The sequence below is a fragment of the Aquarana catesbeiana genome, linkage group LG13 (assembly GCF_042186555.1).
Source record: "Aquarana catesbeiana isolate 2022-GZ linkage group LG13, ASM4218655v1, whole genome shotgun sequence".
Classification (NCBI taxonomy): Eukaryota; Metazoa; Chordata; class Amphibia; order Anura; family Ranidae; genus Aquarana; species Aquarana catesbeiana.
In genome coordinates this window covers 215,145,220-215,165,175 of record NC_133336.1, presented here as the reverse complement: position 1 = coordinate 215,165,175, position 19,956 = coordinate 215,145,220, and the positions used below count along the sequence as shown (strand labels likewise).

General features: G+C 54.2%; 1 protein-coding gene across 1 annotated transcript in view; it reads left to right on the top strand.

Annotated features, from left to right (window-relative positions):
- NPR1 (natriuretic peptide receptor 1) overlaps positions 1–19,956 on the top strand; it is a gene marked incomplete at its 3' end in the record, with an annotated part of 181,475 nt that overhangs the window by 141,786 nt on the left and 19,733 nt on the right. Inside the window, 3 exon segments of the mRNA XM_073608649.1 lie at positions 1,688–1,792; positions 10,618–10,689; positions 18,336–18,495. Of these exon segments, the coding sequence (XP_073464750.1) occupies positions 1,688–1,792; positions 10,618–10,689; positions 18,336–18,495 (337 nt within the window).

Sequence of the window (19,956 nt, the reverse complement as noted above, 5' to 3'; positions counted from 1 at the left end):
TGAGGGTGACAGTCCTGAGGAATTCACTGAGGGTGACAGTCCTGAGGAAGTCACTGAGGGTGACAGTCCTGATAAAGTCACTGAGGGTGACAGTCCTGAGGAATTCACTGAGGGTGACAGTCCTGAGGAAGTCACTGAGGGTGACAGTCCTGATAAAGTCACTGAGGGTGACAGTCCTGAGGAATTCACCGAGGGTGACAGTCCTGATAAAGTTACTGGGGGTGAAAGTCCTGAGGAGGTCACTGAGGGTGACAGTCCTGAGGAAGTCACTGGGGGTGACAGTCCTAAGGAGGTCATTGAGGGTGACAGTCCTGAGGAAGTCACTGGGGGGGGGTGACAGCCCTGAGAAAGTCACTGAGGGCGACAGTCCTGATAAAGTCCCTGGGGGTGACAGTCCTGAGGCGGTCACTGCAGGTGACAGTCCTGAGGACAGTCCTGAGGAGGTCACTGAGGGTGACAGTCCTGAGGAAGTCACTGGGGGTGACAGTTTTAAAGGAAGTCGCTGAAGGTGATAGTTCTGTGCAGGTCACTGAAGGTGATAGTCCTGAAGAAGTCACTGGGGGTGACAGTCCTAATGAAGTCACTGGGGTGACAGTTCTGAGGAAGTCACTATGGGTGACAGTCCTGAGGAAGTCACCGGGGGTGACAGTCCTGAGGAGCTCACTGAGGGTGGCAGTCCTGAGGAAGTCACTGGGGGTGACAGTCCTGAGGAAGTCACTGGGGGGTGACAGTCCTGAGGAAGTCACTGCAGGGTGACAGTCCTGATAAAGTCACTGGGGGTGACAGTCCTGAAGAAGTCACTGGGGGTGACAGTTCTGAGGCAGTCACTGAGGGTGACAGTCCCAAGAAAGTCACTGGGGGTGACAGTCCTGAGGAAGTCACTGGGGGTGACAGTCCTGAGGAAGTCACTGCAGGGTGGCAGTCCTGAAGAAGTCACTGGGGGTGACAGTTCTGAGGCAGTCATTGAGGGTGACAGTCCCAAGAAAGTCACTGGGGGTGACAGTTCTGAGCAAGTCACTGGGGGTGACAGTCCTGAGGCGGTCACTGCAGGTGACAGTCCTGAGGAGGTCACTAAGGGTGACAGTCCTGAAGAAGTCACTGGGGGTGACAGTTTTAAAGGAAGTCACTGGGGGTGACAGTCCTGAGGAAGTCACTGGGGGGTGACAGTCCTAATTAAGTCACTGGGGATGACAGTCCTGAGGAGGTCACTAAGGGTGACAGTCCTGAGGAAGTCACTGCAGGGTGACAGACCTGAAGAAGTCACTGGGGGTGACAGTTCTGAGGCAGTCATTGAGGGTGACAGTCCCAAGAAAGTCACTGGGGGAGACAGTTCTGAGGCAGTCACTGCAGGTGACAGTCCTGAGGAGGTCACTAAGGGTGACAGTCCTGAAGAAGTCACTGAGGGTGACAGTTTTAAAGGAAGTCACTGGGGGTGACAGTCCTGAGGAAGTCACTGGGGGGTGACAGTCCTAATTAAGTCACTGGGGGTGACAGTCCTGAGGAGGTCACTAAGGGTGAGAGTCCTGAGGAAGTCACTGGGGGCAGCCGCCGTGTTCATGTTCTGATAGGTTCCCTTTAACTTCAAGGAGGTGTAAGAGGGCGGGGCAGTGACACAGAGAGGGGATATGAAGGAAGAATTGACCATTATATAATGAAGGGATCTGACCAATTATCATCTCCATTGCAGATGAGGGACGTCCAGAACGAGCATCTGACCCGATTTGTCGGGGCGTGTATAGACCCCCCCAATATCTGTATACTGACCGAATACTGCCCCCGGGGGAGCCTGCAGGTGAGTATTCCACCCTGAGATCTGCAGAACATCGCTCCCTCCCCTCCCCCTCCTGACAGATCCATATTGATATATTCTGCAGAGCATCGCTCCCTCCCCTCCCCCTCCTGACAGATCCATATTGATATATTCTGCAGAGCATCGCTCCCTCCCCTCCCCCTCCTGACAGATCCATATTGATATATACTGCAGAGCATCGCTCCCTCCCCTCCCCCTCCTGACAGATCCATATTGATATGTTCTGCAGAGCATTGCTCCCTCCCCTCCCCCTCCTGACAGATCCATACTAATATGTTCTGCAGAGCATCGCTCCCTCCCCTCCCCCTCCTGACAGATCCATATTGATATATTCTGCAGAGCATTGCTCCCTCCCCTCCCCCTCCTGACAGATCCATATTGATATATTCTGCAGAGCATTGCTCCCTCCCCTCCCCCTCCTGACAGATCCATATTGATATATTCTGCAGAGCATTGCTCCCTCCCCTCCCCCTCCTGACAGATCCATATTGATATATTCTGCAGAGCATCGCTCCCTCCCCCTCCTGACAGATCCATATTGATATATTCTGCAGAGCATCGCTCCCTCCCCTCCCCCTCCTGACAGATCCATATTGATATATTCTGCAGAGCATCGCTCCCTCCCCTCCGCCTCCTGACAGATCCATATTGATATATTCTGCAGAGCATCGCTCCCTCCCCTCCCCCTCCTGACAGATCCATATTGATATATTCTGCAGAGCATCGCTCCCTCCCCTCCCCCTCCTGACAGATCCATATTGATATATTCTGCAGAGCATCGCTCCCTCCCTTCCCCCTCCTGACAGATCCATATTGATATATTCTGCAGAGCATCGCTCCCTCCCCCTCCTGACAGATCCATATTGATATATTCTGCAGAGCATCGCTCCCTCCCCCTCCTGACAGATCCATATTGATATATTCTGCAGAGCATCGCTCCCTCCCCCTCCTGACAGATCCATATTGATATATTCTGCAGAGCATCGCTCCCTCCCCTCCCCCTCCTGACAGATCCATATTGATATATTCTGCAGAGCATTGCTCCCTCCCCTCCCCCTCCTGACAGATCCATATTGATATATTCTGCAGAGCATTGCTCCCTCCCCTCCCCCTCCTGACAGATCCATATTGATATATTCTGCAGAGCATTGCTCCCTCCCCTCCCCCTCCTGACAGATCCATATTGATATATTCTGCAGAACATCGCTCCCTCCCCTCCCCCTCCTGACAGATCCATATTGATATATTCTGCAGAGCATTGCTCCCTCCCCCTCCTGACAGATCCATATTGATATATTCTGCAGAACATCGCTCCCTCCCCTCCCCCTCCTGACAGATCCATATTGATATATTCTGCAGAGCATCGCTCCCTCCCCCTCCTGACAGATCCATATTGATATATTCTGCAGAGCATCGCTCCCTCCCCTCCCCCTCCTGACAGATCCATATTGATATATTCTGCAGAGCATTGCTCCCTCCCCTCCCCATCCTGACAGATCCATATTGATATGTTCTGCAGAGCATTGCTCCCTCCCCTCCCCCTCCTGACAGATCCATACTAATATGTTCTGCAGAGCATCGCTCCCTCCCCTCCCCCTCCTGACAGATCCATATTGATATATTCTGCAGAGCATTGCTCCCTCCCCTCCCCCTCCTGACAGATCCATATTGATATATTCTGCAGAGCATTGCTCCCTCCCCTCCCCCTCCTGACAGATCCATATTGATATATTCTGCAGAGCATTGCTCCCTCCCCTCCCCCTCCTGACAGATCCATATTGATATATTCTGCAGAGCATTGCTCCCTCCCCTCCCCCTCCTGACAGATCCATATTGATATATTCTGCAGAACATCGCTCCCTCCCCTCCCCCTCCTGACAGATCCATATTGATATATTCTGCAGAGCATTGCTCCCTCCCCTCCCCCTCCTGACAGATCCATATTGATATATTCTGCAGAGCATTGCTCCCTCCCCTCCCCATCCTGACAGATCCATATTGATATGTTCTGCAGAGCATTGCTCCCTCCCCTCCCCCTCCTGACAGATCCATACTAATATGTTCTGCAGAGCATCGCTCCCTCCCCTCCCCCTCCTGACAGATCCATATTGATATATTCTGCAGAGCATTGCTCCCTCCCCTCCCCCTCCTGACAGATCCATATTGATATATTCTGCAGAGCATTGCTCCCTCCCCTCCCCCTCCTGACAGATCCATATTGATATATTCTGCAGAGCATTGCTCCCTCCCCTCCCCCTCCTGACAGATCCATATTGATATATTCTGCAGAGCATCGCTCCCTCCCCTCCCCCTCCTGACAGATCCATATTGATATATTCTGCAGAACATCGCTCCCTCCCCTCCCCCTCCTGACAGATCCATATTGATATATTCTGCAGAGCATCGCTCCCTCCCCTCCCCCTCCTGACAGATCCATATTGATATATTCTGCAGAGCATCGCTCCCTCCCCTCCCCCTCCTGACAGATCCATATTGATATATACTGCAGAGCATCGCTCCCTCCCCTCCCCCTCCTGACAGATCCATATTGATATATTCTGCAGAGCATCGCTCCCTCCCCTCCCCCTCCTGACAGATCCATATTGATATATTCTGCAGAGCATCGCTCCCTCCCCTCCCCCTCCTGACAGATCCATATTGATATATTCTGCAGAGCATCGCTCCCTCCCCTCCCCCTCCTGACAGATCCATATTGATATATACTGCAGAGCATTGCTCCCTCCCCTCCCCCTCCTGACAGATCCATATTGATATATTCTGCAGAGCATCGCTCCCTCCCCTCCCCCTCCTGACAGATCCATATTGATATATTCTGCAGAACATCGCTCCCTCCCCTCCCCCTCCTGACAGATCCATATTGATATATTCTGCAGAGCATCGCTCCCTCCCCTCCCCCTCCTGACAGATCCATATTGATATATTCTGCAGAGCATCGCTCCCTCCCCTCCCCCTCCTGACAGATCCATATTGATATATACTGCAGAGCATCGCTCCCTCCCCTCCCCCTCCTGACAGATCCATATTGATATATTCTGCAGAGCATCGCTCCCTCCCCTCCCCCTCCTGACAGATCCATATTGATATATTCTGCAGAGCATCGCTCCCTCCCCTCCCCCTCCTGACAGATCCATATTGATATATTCTGCAGAGCATCGCTCCCTCCCCTCCCCCTCCTGACAGATCCATATTGATATATACTGCAGAGCATCGCTCCCTCCCCTCCCCCTCCTGACAGATCCATATTGATATGTTCTGCAGAGCATTGCTCCCTCCCCTCCCCCTCCTGACAGATCCATATTGATATATTCTGCAGAGCATCGCTCCCTCCCCTCCCCCTCCTGACAGATCCATATTGATATATTCTGCAGAGCATCGCTCCCTCCCCTCCCCCTCCTGACAGATCCATATTGATATATACTGCAGAGCATCGCTCCCTCCCCTCCCCCTCCTGACAGATCCATATTGATATGTTCTGCAGAGCATTGCTCCCTCCCCTCCCCCTCCTGACAGATCCATACTAATATGTTCTGCAGAGCATCGCTCCCTCCCCTCCCCCTCCTGACAGATCCATATTGATATATTCTGCAGAGCATTGCTCCCTCCCCTCCCCCTCCTGACAGATCCATATTGATATATTCTGCAGAGCATTGCTCCCTCCCCTCCCCCTCCTGACAGATCCATATTGATATATTCTGCAGAGCATTGCTCCCTCCCCTCCCCCTCCTGACAGATCCATATTGATATATTCTGCAGAGCATCGCTCCCTCCCCCTCCTGACAGATCCATATTGATATATTCTGCAGAGCATCGCTCCCTCCCCTCCCCCTCCTGACAGATCCATATTGATATATTCTGCAGAGCATCGCTCCCTCCCCTCCGCCTCCTGACAGATCCATATTGATATATTCTGCAGAGCATCGCTCCCTCCCCTCCCCCTCCTGACAGATCCATATTGATATATTCTGCAGAGCATCGCTCCCTCCCCTCCCCCTCCTGACAGATCCATATTGATATATTCTGCAGAGCATCGCTCCCTCCCTTCCCCCTCCTGACAGATCCATATTGATATATTCTGCAGAGCATCGCTCCCTCCCCCTCCTGACAGATCCATATTGATATATTCTGCAGAGCATCGCTCCCTCCCCCTCCTGACAGATCCATATTGATATATTCTGCAGAGCATCGCTCCCTCCCCCTCCTGACAGATCCATATTGATATATTCTGCAGAGCATCGCTCCCTCCCCTCCCCCTCCTGACAGATCCATATTGATATATTCTGCAGAGCATTGCTCCCTCCCCTCCCCCTCCTGACAGATCCATATTGATATATTCTGCAGAGCATTGCTCCCTCCCCTCCCCCTCCTGACAGATCCATATTGATATATTCTGCAGAGCATTGCTCCCTCCCCTCCCCCTCCTGACAGATCCATATTGATATATTCTGCAGAACATCGCTCCCTCCCCTCCCCCTCCTGACAGATCCATATTGATATATTCTGCAGAGCATTGCTCCCTCCCCTCCCCCTCCTGACAGATCCATATTGATATATTCTGCAGAGCATTGCTCCCTCCCCTCCCCATCCTGACAGATCCATATTGATATGTTCTGCAGAGCATTGCTCCCTCCCCTCCCCCTCCTGACAGATCCATACTAATATGTTCTGCAGAGCATCGCTCCCTCCCCTCCCCCTCCTGACAGATCCATATTGATATATTCTGCAGAGCATTGCTCCCTCCCCTCCCCCTCCTGACAGATCCATATTGATATATTCTGCAGAGCATTGCTCCCTCCCCTCCCCCTCCTGACAGATCCATATTGATATATTCTGCAGAGCATTGCTCCCTCCCCTCCCCCTCCTGACAGATCCATATTGATATATTCTGCAGAGCATTGCTCCCTCCCCTCCCCCTCCTGACAGATCCATATTGATATATTCTGCAGAGCATTGCTCCCTCCCCTCCCCCTCCTGACAGATCCATACTAATATGATCTGCAGAGCATCGCTCCCTCCCCCTCCTGACAGATCCATATTGATATATTCTGCAGAGCATCGCTCCCTCCCCTCCCCCTCCTGACAGATCCATATTGATATATTCTGCAGAGCATCGCTCCCTCCCCTCCGCCTCCTGACAGATCCATATTGATATATTCTGCAGAGCATCGCTCCCTCCCCTCCCCCTCTTGACAGATCCATATTGATATATTCTGCAGAGCATCACTCCCTCCCCTCCCCCTCCTGACAGATCCATATTGATATATTCTGCAGAGCATCGCTCCCTCCCCTCCGCCTCCTGACAGATCCATATTGATATATTCTGCAGAGCATTGCTCCCTCCCCTCCCCCTCCTGACAGATCCATATTGATATATTCTGCAGAGCATCACTCCCTCCCCTCCCCCTCCTGACAGATCCATATTGATATGTTCTGCAGAGCATCGCTCCCTCCCCTCCCCCTCCTGACAGATCCATATTGATATATTCTGCAGAGCATTGCTCCCTCCCCTCCCCCTCCTGACAGATCCATATTGATATATTCTGCAGAGCATCACTCCCTCCCCTCCCCCTCCTGACAGATCCATATTGATATGTTCTGCAGAGCATTGCTCCCTCCCCTCCCCCTCCTGACAGATCCATACTAATATGTTCTGCAGAGCATCGCTCCCTCCCCTCCCCCTCCTGACAGATCCATATTGATATATTCTGCAGAGCATTGCTCCCTCCCCTCCCCCTCCTGACAGATCCATACTAATATGTTCTGCAGAGCATCGCTCCCTCCCCCTCCTGACAGATCCATATTGATATATTCTGCAGAGCATCGCTCCCTCCCCTCCCCCTCCTGACAGATCCATATTGATATATTCTGCAGAGCATCGCTCCCTCCCCTCCGCCTCCTGACAGATCCATATTGATATATTCTGCAGAGCATCGCTCCCTCCCCTCCCCCTCCTGACAGATCCATATTGATATATTCTGCAGAGCATCGCTCCCTCCCCTCCCCCTCCTGACAGATCCATATTGATATATTCTGCAGAGCATCGCTCCCTCCCCTCCCCCTCCTGACAGATCCATATTGATATATTCTGCAGAGCATTGCTCCCTCCCCTCCCCCTCCTGACAGATCCATATTGATATATTCTGCAGAGCATCGCTCCCTCCCCTCCCCCTCCTGACAGATCCATATTGATATATTCTGCAGAGCATCGCTCCCTCCCCCTCCTGACAGATCCATATTGATATATTCTGCAGAGCATCGCTCCCTCCCCCTCCTGACAGATCCATATTGATATATTCTGCAGAGCATCACTCCCTCCCCTCCCCCTCCTGACAGATCCATATTGATATATTCTGCAGAGCATCACTCCCTCCCCTCCCCCTCCTGACAGATCCATACTAATATGTTCTGCAGAGCATCGCTCCCTCCCCCTCCTGACAGATCCATATTGATATATTCTGCAGAGCATCGCTCCCTCCCCTCCCCCTCCTGACAGATCCATATTGATATATTCTGCAGAGCATCGCTCCCTCCCCCTCCTGACAGATCCATATTGATATATTCTGCAGAGCATCGCTCCCTCCCCTCCCCCTCCTGACAGATCCATATTGATATATTCTGCAGAGCATCGCTCCCTCCCCTCCCCCTCCTGACAGATCCATATTGATATATTCTGCAGAGCATTGCTCCCTCCCCTCCCCCTCCTGACAGATCCATACTAATATGTTCTGCAGAGCATCGCTCCCTCCCCTCCCCCTCCTGACAGATCCATATTGATATATTCTGCAGAGCATCGCTCCCTCCCCTCCCCCTCCTGACAGATCCATATTGATATATTCTGCAGAGCATTGCTCCCTCCCCTCCCCCTCCTGACAGATCCATAGTGATATATTCTGCAGAGCATCGCTCCCTCCCTCCCTTCCCCCTCCTGACAGATCCATATTGATATGTTCTGCAGAGCATTGCTCCCTCCCCTCCGCCTCCTGACAGATCCATATTGATATATTCTGCAGAGCATCGCTCCCTCCCCTCCCCCTCCTGACAGATCCATACTAATATGTTCTGCAGAGCATCGCTCCCTCCCCCTCCTGACAGATCCATATTGATATATTCTGCAGAGCATCACTCCCTCCCCTCCCCCTCCTGACAGATCCATATTGATATGTTCTGCAGAGCATTGCTCCCTCCCCTCCCCCTCCTGACAGATCCATATTGATATATTCTGCAGAGCATCGCTCCCTCCCTTCCCCCTCCTGACAGATCCATATTGATATATTCTGCAGAGCATCGCTCCCTCCCCTCCCCCTCCTGACAGATCCATATTGATATATTCTGCAGAGCATCGCTCCCTCCCCCTCCTGACAGATCCATATTGATATATTCTGCAGAGCATCACTCCCTCCCCTCCCCCTCCTGACAGATCCATATTGATATATTCTGCAGAGCATCACTCCCTCCCCTCCCCCTCCTGACAGATCCATATTGATATATTCTGCAGAGCATCACTCCCTCCCCTCCCCCTCCTGACAGATCCATATTGATATGTTCTGCAGAGCATCGCTCCCTCCCCTCCCCCTCCTGACAGATCCATATTGATATATTCTGCAGAGCATTGCTCCCTCCCCTCCCCCTCCTGACAGATCCATACTAATATGTTCTGCAGAGCATCGCTCCCTCCCCTCCCCCTCCTGACAGATCCATATTGATATATTCTGCAGAGCATCGCTCCCTCCCCTCCCCCTCCTGACAGATCCATATTGATATATTCTGCAGAGCATTGCTCCCTCCCCTCCCCCTCCTGACAGATCCATATTGATATATTCTGCAGAGCATCGCTCCCTCCCCTCCCCCTCCTGACAGATCCATATTGATATATTCTGCAGAGCATTGCTCCCTCCCCTCCCCCTCCTGACAGATCCATACTAATATGTTCTGCAGAGCATCGCTCCCTCCCCTCCCCCTCCTGACAGATCCATATTGATATATTCTGCAGAGCATCACTCCCTCCCCTCCCCCTCCTGACAGATCCATATTGATATATTCTGCAGAGCATCACTCCCTCCCCTCCCCCTCCTGACAGATCCATATTGATATATTCTGCAGAGCATCGCTCCCTCCCCTCCCCCTCCTGACAGATCCATATTGATATATTCTGCAGAGCATCGCTCCCTCCCCTCCCCCTCCTGACAGATCCATATTGATATATTCTGCAGAGCATTGCTCCCTCCCCTCCCCCTCCTGACAGATCCATATTGATATATTCTGCAGAGCATCACTCCCTCCCCTCCCCCTCCTGACAGATTCATATTGATATGTTCTGCAGAGCATTGCTCCCTCCCCTCCCCCTCCTGACAGATCCATATTGATATATTCTGCAGAGCATCGCTCCCTCCCCTCCTCCTCCTGACAGATCCATATTGATATATTCTGCAGAGCATCGCTCCCTCCCCCTCCTGACAGATCCATATTGATATATTCTGCAGAGCATCACTCCCTCCCCTCCCCCTCCTGACAGATCCATATTGATATATTCTGCAGAGCATCACTCCCTCCCCTCCCCCTCCTGACAGATCCATATTGATATATTCTGCAGAGCATTGCTCCCTCCCCTCCCCCTCCTGACAGATCCATATTGATATATTCTGCAGAGCATCGCTCCCTCCCCTCCCTCTCCTGACAGATCCATATTGATATATTCTGCAGAGCATTGCTCCCTCCCCTCCCCCTCCTGACAGATCCATATTGATATATTCTGCAGAGCATCACTCCATGATTGTATATTTCCTCTGCAGGATATTCTGGAGAATGAGAGTATTACTCTGGATTGGATGTTCCGATATTCGTTGATAAATGATATTGTGAAGGTAAGGCCTGACCTCCCTCCTCAGAATTCTCATCACGTTATCAATCAGGCTGAACCTTAATTGGCAATAATCAATGGAATCCTCATCAGCCCCACCTTTCCATTTTCATCACATTCCTTATTATATACATCACTGGATCTCTGTGCTTCTCTATGCACTACAGGCTGATCGTGGCTGGTGGGAGGGGCTGGCAGGGGGCTGTACATAGCTTCCTGATTACATCTCAGTACTCCTCCCCCAGACCCTTCAGTCCTGAAGCAGTGGGAGGAGTTATGCAAATAACAAAATGCCTTGGTGGGTGTCAGCAGGGACACAGTGTAGACCGGGGACATAGAACCTCACTGGGGAGGGACAGCAGGGACACAGTGTAGACTGGGGACATAGAACCTCACTAGGGAGGACAGCAGGGGCACAGTGTAGACAGAGGACATAGAACCTCACTGGGGGAGGACAGCAGGGGCACAGTGTAGACCGGGGACATAGAACCTCACTAGGGAGGACAGCAGGGGCACAGTGTAGACAGAGGACATAGAACCTCACTGGGGGAGGACAGCAGGGGCACAGTGTAGAGGATATAGAACCTCACTGGGGGAGGACAGCAGGGGCACAGTGTAGACCGGGGACATAGAACCTCACTAGGGAGGACAGCAGGGGCACAGTGTAGACAGAGGACATAGAACCTCACTGGGGGAGGACAGCAGGGGCACAGTGTAGAGGACATAGAACCTCACTGGGGGAGGACAGCAGGGACACAGTGTAGACGAGGGACATAGGACCTCACTGGGGGAGGACAGCAGGGGCACAGTGTAGACCGGGGACATAGGACCTCACTGGGGAGGACAGCAGGGGCACAGTGTAGACCGGGGACATAGAACCTCACTGGGGAGGACAGCAGGGACACAGTGTAGACCGGGGACATAGAACCTCACTGGGGAGGACAGCAGGGGCACAGTGTAGACAGAGGACATAGAACCTCACTGGGGGAGGACAGCAGGGGCACAGTGTAGAGGACATAGAACCTCACTGGGGGAGGACAGCAGGGACACAGTGTAGACGAGGGACATAGGACCTCACTGGGGGAGGACAGCAGGGGCACAGTGTAGACCGGGGACATAGGACCTCACTGGGGGAGGACAGCAGGGGCACAGTGTAGACAGGGGACATAGAACCTCACTGGGGAGGACAGCAGGGGCACAGTGTAGACCGGGGACATAGAACCTCACTGGGGAGGACAGCAGGGACACAGTGTAGACCGGGGACATAGAACCTCACTGGGGAGGACAGCAGGGACACAGGGTAGACAGAGGACATAGAACCTCACTGGGGGAGGACAGCAGGGGCACGGTGTAGACAGAGGACATAGAACCTCACTGGGGGAGGATAGCAGGGACACAGTGTAGACGAGGGACATAGAACCTCACTGGGGGAGGACAGCAGGGACACAGTGTAGACCGGGAACATAGAACCTCACTAAGGGAAGACAGCAGGGACACAGTGTAGACCGGGGACATAGAACCTCACTGGGGAGGACAGCAGGGACACAGTGTAGACCGGGGACATAGAACCTCACTGGGGAGGACAGCAGGGACACAGTGTAGACCGGGGACATAGAACCTCACTGGGGAGGACAGCAGGGGCACAGTGTAGACCGGGGACATAGAACCTCACTGGGGGAGGACAGCAGGGGCACAGTGTAGACCGGGGACATAGAACCTCACTGGGGAGGACAGCAGGGACACAGTGTAGACCGGGGACATAGAACCTCACTGGGGGAGGACAGCAGGGGCACAGTGTAGACCGGGAACATAGAACCTCACTAAGGGAAGACAGCAGGGACACAGTGTAGACCGGGGACATAGAACCTCACTGGGGAGGACAGCAGGGACACAGTGTAGACCGGGGACATAGAACCTCACTGGGGAGGACAGCAGGGACACAGTGTAGACCGGGGACATAGAACCTCACTGGGGAGGACAGCAGGGACACAGTGTAGACCGGGGACATAGAACCTCACTGGGGGAGGACAGCAGGGGCACAGTGTAGACCGGGGACATAGAACCTCACTGGGGAGGACAGCAGGGACACAGTGTAGACCGGGGACATAGAACCTCACTGGGGGAGGACAGCAGGGGCACAGTGTAGACCGGGGACATAGAACCTCACTGGGGAGGACGGCAGGGACACAGTGTAGACCGGGGACATAGAACCTCACTGGGGAGGACAGCAGGGACACAGTGTAGACGAGGGACATAGAACCTCACTGGGGGAGGATAGCAGGGGCACAGTGTAGACCGGGGACATAGAACCTCACTAAGGGAGGACAGCAGGGATACAGTGTAGACCGGGGACATAGAACCTCACTGGGGAGGACAGCAGGGACACAGTGTAGACCGGGGACATAGAACCGCACTGGGGAGGACAGCAGGGACACAGTGTAGACCGGGGACATAGAACCTCACTGGGGAGGACAGCAGGGACACAGTGTAGACCGGGGACATAGAACCTCACTGAGGAGGACAGCAGGGGCACAGTGTAGACAGAGGACATAGAACCTCACTGGGGGAGGACAGCAGGGGCACAGTGTAGACAGAGGACATAGAACCTCACTGGGGGAGGACAGCAGGGGCACAGTGTAGACGAGGGACATAGAACCTCACTGGGGGAGGACAGCAGGGGCACGGTGTAGACAGAGGACATAGAACCTCACTGGGGGAGGATAGCAGGGACACAGTGTAGACGAGGGACATAGAACCTCACTGGGGGAGGACAGCAGGGGCACAGTGTAGACCGGGAACATAGAACCTCACTAAGGGAAGACAGCAGGGACACAGTGTAGACCGGGGACATAGAACCTCACTGGGGAGGACAGCAGGGACACAGTGTAGACCGGGGACATAGAACCTCACTGGGGAGGACAGCAGGGACACAGTGTAGACCGGGGACATAGAACCTCACTGGGGAGGACAGCAGGGGCACAGTGTAGACCGGGGACATAGAACCTCACTGGGGGAGGACAGCAGGGGCACAGTGTAGACCGGGGACATAGAACCTCACTGGGAAGGACAGCAGGGACACAGTGTAGACCGGGGACATAGAACCTCACTGGGGGAGGACAGCAGGGGCACAGTGTAGACAGAGGACATAGAACCTCACTGGGGGAGGATAGCAGGGACACAGTGTAGACGAGGGACATAGAACGTCACTGGGGGAGGACAGCAGGGGCACAGTGTAGACCGTTGACATAGAACCTCACTAAGGGAGGACAGCAGGGACACAGTGTAGACCGGGGACATAGAACCTCACTGGGGAGGACAGCAGGGGCACAGTGTAGACAGGGGACATAGAACCTCACTGGGGAGGACAGCAGGGACACAGTGTAGACCGGGGACATAGAACCTCACTGGGGAGGACAGCAGAGGCACAGTGTAGACCGGGGACATGGAACCTCACTGGGGAGGACAGCAGGGACACAGTGTAGACCGGGGACATAGAACCTCACTGGGGGAGGACAGCAGGGGCACAGTGTAGACCGGGGACATAGAACCTCACTGGGGAGGACAGCAGGGACACAGTGTAGACCGGGGACATAGAACCGCACTGGGTAGGACAGCAGGGACACAGTGTAGACCGGGGACATAGAACCTCACTGGGGAGGACAGCAGGGGCACAGTGTAGACAGAGGACATAGAACCTCACTGGGGAGGACAGCAGGGGCACAGTGTAGACAGAGGACATAGAACCTCACTGGGGGAGGATAGCAGGGGCACAGTGTAGACAGAGGACATAGAACCTCACTGGGGGAGGACAGCAGGGGCACAGTGTAGACCGGGCACATAGAACCTCACTGGGGAGGACAGCAGGGACACAGTGTAGACGAGGGACATAGAACCTCACTGGGGGAGGACAGCAGGGGCACAGTGTAGACCGGGGACAGAGAACCTCACTAAGGGAGGACAGCAGGGACACAGTGTAGACCGGGGACATAGAACCTCACTAGGGAGGGCAGCAGGGGCACAGTGTAGACCGGGGACATAGAACCTCACTGGGGAGGACAGCAGGGACACAGTGTAGACAGAGGACATAGAACCTCACTGGGGAGGACAGCAGGGACACAATGTAGACCGGGGACATAGAACCGCACTGAGGAGGACAGCAGGGACACAGTGTAGACCGGGGACATAGAACCTCACTGGGGAGGACAGCAGGGACACAGGGTAGACAGAGGACATAGAACCTCACTGGGGGAGGACAGCAGGGGCACAGTGTAGACAGAGGACATAGAACCTCACTGGAGGAGGACAGCAGGGGCACGGTGTAGACAGAGGACATAGAACCTCACTGGGGGAGGACAGCAGGGGCACAGTGTAGACCGGGGACATAGAACCTCACTGGGGAGGACAGCAGAGGCACAGTGTAGACCGGGGACATGGAACCTCACTGGGGAGGACAGCAGGGACACAGTGTAGACCGGGGACATAGAACCTCACTGGGGGAGGACAGCAGGGGCACAGTGTAGACCGGGGACATAGAACCTCACTGGGGAGGACAGCAGGGACACAGTGTAGACCGGGGACATAGAACCGCACTGGGTAGGACAGCAGGGACACAGTGTAGACCGGGGACATAGAACCTCACTGGGGAGGACAGCAGGGGCACAGTGTAGACAGAGGACATAGAACCTCACTGGGGAGGACAGCAGGGGCACAGTGTAGACAGAGGACATAGAACCTCACTGGGGGAGGATAGCAGGGGCACAGTGTAGACAGAGGACATAGAACCTCACTGGGGGAGGACAGCAGGGGCACAGTGTAGACCGGGCACATAGAACCTCACTGGGGAGGACAGCAGGGACACAGTGTAGACGAGGGACATAGAACCTCACTGGGGGAGGACAGCAGGGGCACAGTGTAGACCGGGGACAGAGAACCTCACTAAGGGAGGACAGCAGGGACACAGTGTAGACCGGGGACATAGAACCTCACTAGGGAGGGCAGCAGGGGCACAGTGTAGACCGGGGACATAGAACCTCACTGGGGAGGACAGCAGGGACACAGTGTAGACAGAGGACATAGAACCTCACTGGGGAGGACAGCAGGGACACAATGTAGACCGGGGACATAGAACCGCACTGAGGAGGACAGCAGGGACACAGTGTAGACCGGGGACATAGAACCTCACTGGGGAGGACAGCAGGGACACAGGGTAGACAGAGGACATAGAACCTCACTGGGGGAGGACAGCAGGGGCACAGTGTAGACAGAGGACATAGAACCTCACTGGAGGAGGACAGCAGGGGCACGGTGTAGACAGAGGACATAGAACCTCACTGGGGGAGGACAGCAGGGGCACAGTGTAGACAGAGGACATAGAACCTCACTGGGGAGGATAGCAGGGACACAGTGTAGGCCGGGGACAAAGAACCTCACTGGGGGAGGACAGCAGGGACACAGTGTAGACAGAGGACATAGAACCTCACTGGGGAGGACAGCAGGGACACAGTGTAGACAGAGGACATAGAACCTCACTGGGGAGGACAGCAGGGACACAGTGTAGACAGAGGACATAGAACCTCACTGGGGGAGGACAGCAGGGGCAAAGTGTAGACAGAGGACATAGAACCTCACTGGGGGAGGATAGCAGGAACACAGTGTAGACAGAGGACATAGAACCTCACTGGGGGAGGACAGCAGGGGCACAGTGTAGACAGAGGACATAGAACCTCACTGGGGGAGGATAGCAGGGACACAGTGTAGACCGGGGACATAGAACCTCACTGGGGAGGACAGCAGGGACACAGTGTAGACAGAGGACATAGAACCTCACTGGGGGAGGATAGCAGGGACACAGTGTAGACAGAGGACATAGAACCTCACTGGGGGAGGACAGTAGGGGCACAGTGTAGACAGAGGACATAGAACCTCACTGGGGGAGCACAGCAGGGACACAGTGTAGACCGGGGACAAAGAACCTCACTGGGGAGGACAGCAGGGACACAGTGTAGACAGAGGACATAGAACCTCACTGGGGAGGACAGCAGGGGCACAGTGTAGACAGAGGACATAGAACCTCACTGGGGAGGACAGCAGGGACACAGTGTAGACAGAGGACATAGAACCTCACTGGGGGAGGACAGCAGGGACACAGTGTAGACAGAGGACATAGAACCTCACTGGGGGAGGATAGCAGGGGCAAAGTGTAGACAGAGGACATAGAACCTCACTGGGGGAGGATAGCAGGAACACAGTGTAGACAGAGGACATAGAACCTCACTGGGGGAGGACAGCAGGGGCACAGTGTAGACAGAGGACATAGAACCTCACTGGGGAGGACAGCAGGGACACAGTGTAGACCGGGGACAAAGAACCTCACTGGGGAGGACAGCAGGGACACAGTGTAGACAGAGGACATAGAACCTCACTGGGGAGGACAGCAGGGGCACAGTGTAGACAGAGGACATAGAACCTCACTGGGGGAGGACAGCAGGGACACAGTGTAGACAGAGGACATAGAACCTCACTGGGGGAGGACAGCAGGGGCACAGTGTAGACAGAGGACATAGAACCTCACTGGGGGAGGATAGCAGGGACACAGTGTAGACAGAGGACATAGAACCTCACTGGGGGAGGACAGCAGGGGCACAGTGTAGACCAGGCACATAGATCCTCACTGGGGGAGGACAGCAGGGACACAGTGTAGACTGGGGACATAGAACCTCACTGAGGGAGGACAGCAGGGGCACAGTGTAGACAGAGGACATGGAACCTCACTGGGGAGGACAGCAGGGGCACAGTGTAGACAGAGGACATAGAACCTCACTGGGGGAAGACAGCAGGGACACAGTGCAGACCAGGGACATAGAACCTCACTGGGGGAGGACAGCAGGGACACAGTGTAGACCGGGGACGTAGAACCTCACTGGGGGAGGACAGCAGGGGCACAGTGTAGACCGGGGACAATGAACCTCACTGGGGGAGGACAGCAGGGGCACAGTGTAGACCGGGGACATAGAACCTCACTGGGGGGGGGACAGCAGGAGCACAGTTTAGCCAGAGAACATAAAACCTCACTAGGGGAGGACAGCAGGGGCACAGTGTAGACCGGGGACATAGAACCTCACTGGGGGAGATCAGCAGGGACACAGTGTAGATGGAGGACATAAAACCTCCCTGGGGGAGGACAGCAGGGACACAGTGTAAACTGGGGACATAGAACCTTACTGGGGGAAGACAGGAGGGGCACAGTGTAGACCGGGGACATAGAACCTCACTGGGGGAGGACAGCAGGGGCACAGTGTAGACCGGGGACATAGAACCTCACTGGGGGAGGACAGCAGGAGCACAGTGTAGACAGAAGACATAGAACCTCACTGGGGGAGGACAGCAGGGGAACAGTGTAGACCGGGGACATAGAACCTCACTGGGGGAGGACAGCAGGGACACAGTGTAGACGAGGGACATAGAACCTCACTGGGGGAGGACAGCAGGGACACAGTGCAGACAGGAGCCATAGAATCTCACTGTGGGAGGACAGCAGTTACACAGTGCAGACAGAGGACATAGAACCTCATTAGAAATAAAAGTAATGAAAGTGATATATTTAATGTCCTTATTTTGTCCTGCTGGGTTGGCCGTCTCCTTCTCCTCCAGGGAATGCTCTTCATGCACAACAGCGTCATTGTGTCCCACGGGAACCTCAAGTCCTGCAACTGTGTGGTGGACAGCCGTTTCGTTCTGAAGATCACCGACTACGGACTGGCCAGCTTCCGCGGCGTGGTGGACTTGGAGGATTCTCACGCTTTTTTTGCCAGTAAGGTGGAACATCTCCGCTCAGGAGATCATTGGCCGACATGACATGTAGGGGGGACATCTGACTGGAGGCAGCTAAAGGACGACCCCAATTGTACCACTATTACCGAAATGTTTGAACCTCAACATTTTCTGACAGTCAGTACTAGGACAGGGTCTACCAGGGCAAAGATCCAGAACTGTGCCCCCTCCCCCAGTGAGTCCTTTCTTTGCACCCTTGCTTCACTGCGCCCTGGGCAGCTGACCTTCCTGCCCACCCCTTGTCCCAGCCCTTTTGAGAGTACTGATGGTTGTCATCAAACTGACCCCTGACCCTAGGCCCCGCTCCTCACACAAGTCCTGACTCAGATATCTTTGACCATTCAAAGTGTGTCCTTCTATTGAACTTCTAGTACAGCCTTTCTCAAACCAGGGTTCCGTGGAAGATCGAGGTTGCTGCAGAAATTGCTTGGGGTTCCTTGAGCAATTTCTGCCTCTCAGATGAGTAACTACTGACATTATTGACCTTTTTATATATATATATGGGGATTCTTCCTACTGACCCTAAATGTAAAGAGCATTTTCCCCCACTGACCATCGCCATGATGTACCATGAGCTGGAGATATAGGAGACCACAAAGGTATTTCCTGTCGCATCATGGCAGCATACACTTTGGGTTGTGACTCCGCCCCCACAACCTGATAGGACTACATAGCTATAAGTTGTAGAGATGGCCCCTGCCCAGTATTCTTCTCTTATTTTTCCTCACCTGAAGGACTGAACATATCAGAAGCACCCCCTTACCGAATTCGCCCCAGCCAGGTTCTAGCCTCTCCTGGGTGGAAGTCCTTACCTGTACAGCCTCTAAACGAGCTAGATGGAAGGAGCCCCGCTCTGGTGATCTCGGGGGTATGTTGCGGTCTAGTATAAGCCTTAAACAGGCTTAGTTGTTGTGCAGCGGTCGCCATGCCTCTTTTCACACTTTTTGTCTTTTTTCCTCTATGCTGGGCTCTGTGGTCCCTCTGTGCCTCCCTACAGGCTTCCCGAGCGTCTCGGCGCTTCCGCGCATGCGCGGTGTGCGCCGTCAGGCCGTCCTTTTGATTTTGCCAGTTTCCAAGATGGCGCCGGGCGCCTCGCGCCGCTACTGCGCATGCGCGAGCGGGTCGTGACCTCGGCGGCCATGGCGGCAAGTTTAAAAGCCCTGTTTGTCATTTCTGAGCTCTGCTTGCTCCCTGGAAGACTTCTGACTGCTGTTTTGAACTTCTGCATTCCTAAAGCTACCCTCGCTCTCTGGGTAAGTGTCTAATACTTATGCACTGTTTTTTGGGACCTGGTTGCATGCTCTTACCTTCCTATACCTTTCTCAGGTACTCACCTTCCTCTCCTATGGAGGCCGCTGCCCCAGCAGATCACCACCAGCCTAATAGGTAAGGGGGGGGATTCCAGCGGTAAGTAGAGAAGATTGAAAAAGAGAGCAGGACC